Source organism: Aphanomyces astaci (assembly GCF_000520075.1).
Source record: "Aphanomyces astaci strain APO3 unplaced genomic scaffold supercont1.15, whole genome shotgun sequence".
In the NCBI taxonomy this organism is placed as follows: Eukaryota; Oomycota; class Saprolegniomycetes; order Saprolegniales; family Verrucalvaceae; genus Aphanomyces; species Aphanomyces astaci.
Genome location: NW_009798278.1, coordinates 372,624 through 375,706, shown reverse-complemented (window position 1 = coordinate 375,706; position 3,083 = coordinate 372,624). Strand labels below are relative to the sequence as shown.

Here is a 3,083-nt window from a genome sequence, read left to right as displayed (position 1 = left end):
GGCGGGGGCAGAGGTGGTGGTAGGCTCGGGGGTGGCCGGAGCAGTGGTGGTGGTTGGCGTCGGAGTGACGGGGGCAGTGGTGGTGGTGGGCAAAGGGGTGGTAATTGGCGAAACTAAGGGATTTCCTTTGCAGATGCGTGTTTTACCCTTGCATACTTCCTTGCCTGGGGCAGGGCACAGTTCAGGCCCTAACGGGGCCACACAAACCATCCAACAGCTCACGCCCGCGATCGATCCTTTCTGAGTGCACTTCATCTCTTTGCACTGATTTAGGAAGTGCAGGTCGTTGCACTTAGCCATGCACTCCTCCTTGGTGGCCGTACTGTCTGAGTCAGGTACCCAATTGCCTAAGGTGCAGATGGAGTCGCTGGCTGTCAAGATACGACCGACCGGGCAGGCCAAGGGTACAATCGAGTCGTCTTCAGCCATCAAATGACGGGTGACCGCGTGGTTGTAGTCGTTGAAGGTCATGCCGGTGTTCTTCATCGTCTGATGCGCGAGCAAGAGCAACATGCGACCCGAAAAGGCACGGACGACCGACGAAGGGGCGTTGCGGGGCATGATCATTCCATGAAGCACGGGATGGAAGGTGTGACCGAAATCCCCCCAAGATTCAAAGCCTTGACCAGTCATGATGACCAGCTCGTTCGCCTTGAGCACTGGACGTACGCGTTCCCCGTCCACTACAATGACCAGCCCCGTGTTTTCATCCGGGTTTGGGACTTGAACGACCGAGCCATCGGCTGTCTGGTCGAAGAAGAGGGGCACCGACGTCAAGATGGCCAAACCGGCGTCTTCGTGCATCTCCAGCGACAACTCGAGCGACGACGGAACGTCCTGCACGGGGTTGGTGTACCCGTGAAAGTGATCCAAATGCGACCCGTTTACGGCAATGCTTGCGAGCGACGACGACGACGATGACTTGAAGGTGCTGTTCCCCACGTTGTCTAATAAGGTCGCCCACTTGATGGTTTCTTGGTCGAGCACCTTCGTGTACGCAGTGTGGGCCAAGGCGTAGGCGGGGCACCGACCCGCTACCTCGGGGGTCACGCCCGCAGTGTTGGTGCTCAGCGTGCGGCGTTGCGTGCCGTCCACCAATTCCTTGTGGAGCAACTGGTCAAACTTCGTGGAGGAACATTCCGCCGCCGACCGCAAGTACTCGAATCGAATGGCCTCGAAATTGGGGATGTTTTTGATGGCCATGATACCAGTGGTTTGTAAGTTATGCACAAGGCGAGACACCTCCTCCGGCGAGATGTCATCGGTCAAGTCAAAGGCGGGGATGTCGAACGTGGGATAGTTGAACTGTGTGGCCGACGCGGCAGCTCCAAAGGCGAGGATTGTCAGCACTTTCATGGTTGTTAGCGAGGAAGTTTGAAAATGAATGAGGTGGCGACTACCCATGCGGATTCACGCTAGATGTGGCAAGCTGACCCAAGCAACCTCTTTGATTTAGGGAGTAGTAGTACTATTACGATGCCCACGGCAATACAACCTTGGTCTATGCTTTCCCACCTACAGTACAGTATGAGTTGGGCGGGTTCGGCAATTGTTAAACTGATCAATTGGAACCATCAACATAACCCTAGATGGATACCGGATGCTGTCAATCAGTCAGCCAAGGCAAGGTTATATTAATCTTAGTACTACTACAATGTACTATTAATATACTCGTAGTATTCTATTACGAGAGTTGTTGGTAGAAACACTCAAACGCCATCACATATGGAGCTTTGCCATTGTATGTCCCAACAGCGCTGAAACACTGGTAAGCCTGAATACGTAACCACCACACAAAACACTCAGAATATCTGGATGCCGTTCAGCCGAGACTGAGATCCGTTCAAGCAAATTTTCTTCCCGTAACCTTGTAACCCCGGGACTTCGTCCTACCCTCCGCGTGTGCATACTTCGACGTAAAATGCCAGGGTTAGAATTGAGGGGTCAGAGTATTAAACATATGCCTCACCTATAACAAGAGTTTATTACTAGTAGATTGAACGGTTCTCGGTCTTGGCTAAACGGTATCCAGATTTGTACTACTGTAGCACAGTATAGTACTGTACTACGAAAGTCCCACACACTGTTCCGCTGATATACTGCGTAGTATTCATCGGTGTACAGGGAATGACGTATTAAGCGCCCCCGTGGTACTTCGAATTGGCATTTCAATTGTGTATTGGGACAAACTACTTCGAAATTTCAATACTTTAATCAATACGAAATTTTAGTACCACGGGGGCGTTTAATACGTCATTCCCTGTACTTGGAAATAACATTTTGTTACATGATATTTTGTTACATTGTAGCATACACACCCCGCACGAACAGTGCCGGGTACCATAACTCGATCACGTGAAAAGCCACATTGCAGGTGCTACATATCTGGGTTGTGAGATTGTAGCTGTTGTGTACGAGTACCCTCAGGGAATATAAGCACACGGAACTCGTACAGCAGTGGAAGTTGTCGAGATGGGCATTTTGCTCGCCCCTTAGTCACGACTTTTCGTCGCCCTCCTCACCTTCAGAACTTTTCCCCTCCATCACCTCATGCCCATGCACTCTGAGAGTTCCCCCCATCGAAGCCGTGACGTGACACATCCCGCGTCATCCTATCGTCAGTGTTCTCTCAGCACTGTTGATTTAGTGACATGATGCTTCCTGTCTAGCGTCACTGATTGCTCGGCTGAGGATTAGGATAATGAGCATCGGTTCTCACCAATCAGCGTTCACCTCTTGCTGTAGGCCTACCCTCGAGTGATCTGTCCTGCGTCGGACACTCTGCGCCCCTAGTGCTACTGTACCTCTCCTCTCCTACCCTCCGCGCTACCGCCCATTTCCTACATCGTGACAGGACTGAAACAAGATCAGATCGTGAATTCAGCACTACTATTAGGCACTTATCGACATATTTATTATCTTAGCTGAACAGCACATTAACATGCAGGACGAGTAGTGGTTGGAGCACTTGTCGAAGTAGGTGTAGGCTTGGGGGCAGTAGATGGGGTCGGCTTGGGGGTTGCAGTGGAAGGTGCAGGAGTTGGAGAAGGAGTTGGCTTGGGCTTGGTAGTGGTGGGGGCAGG

At 51.6% G+C, this 3,083-nt stretch overlaps 1 protein-coding gene across 1 annotated transcript; it reads right to left on the bottom strand.

The window, feature by feature from the left end:
• Positions 1 to 292: 292 nt before the first annotated feature.
• On the bottom strand, positions 293 to 1,356 carry H257_07320 (hypothetical protein; the record flags this gene model as incomplete). The annotated part of the gene is made up of 2 exons (XM_009832795.1): positions 293 to 322; positions 391 to 1,356. 2 exons carry the CDS (start codon positions 1,354 to 1,356, stop codon positions 293 to 295), a joined length of 996 nt encoding a protein of 331 aa, XP_009831097.1.
• Between the last annotated feature and the right edge of the window lie 1,727 nt (positions 1,357 to 3,083).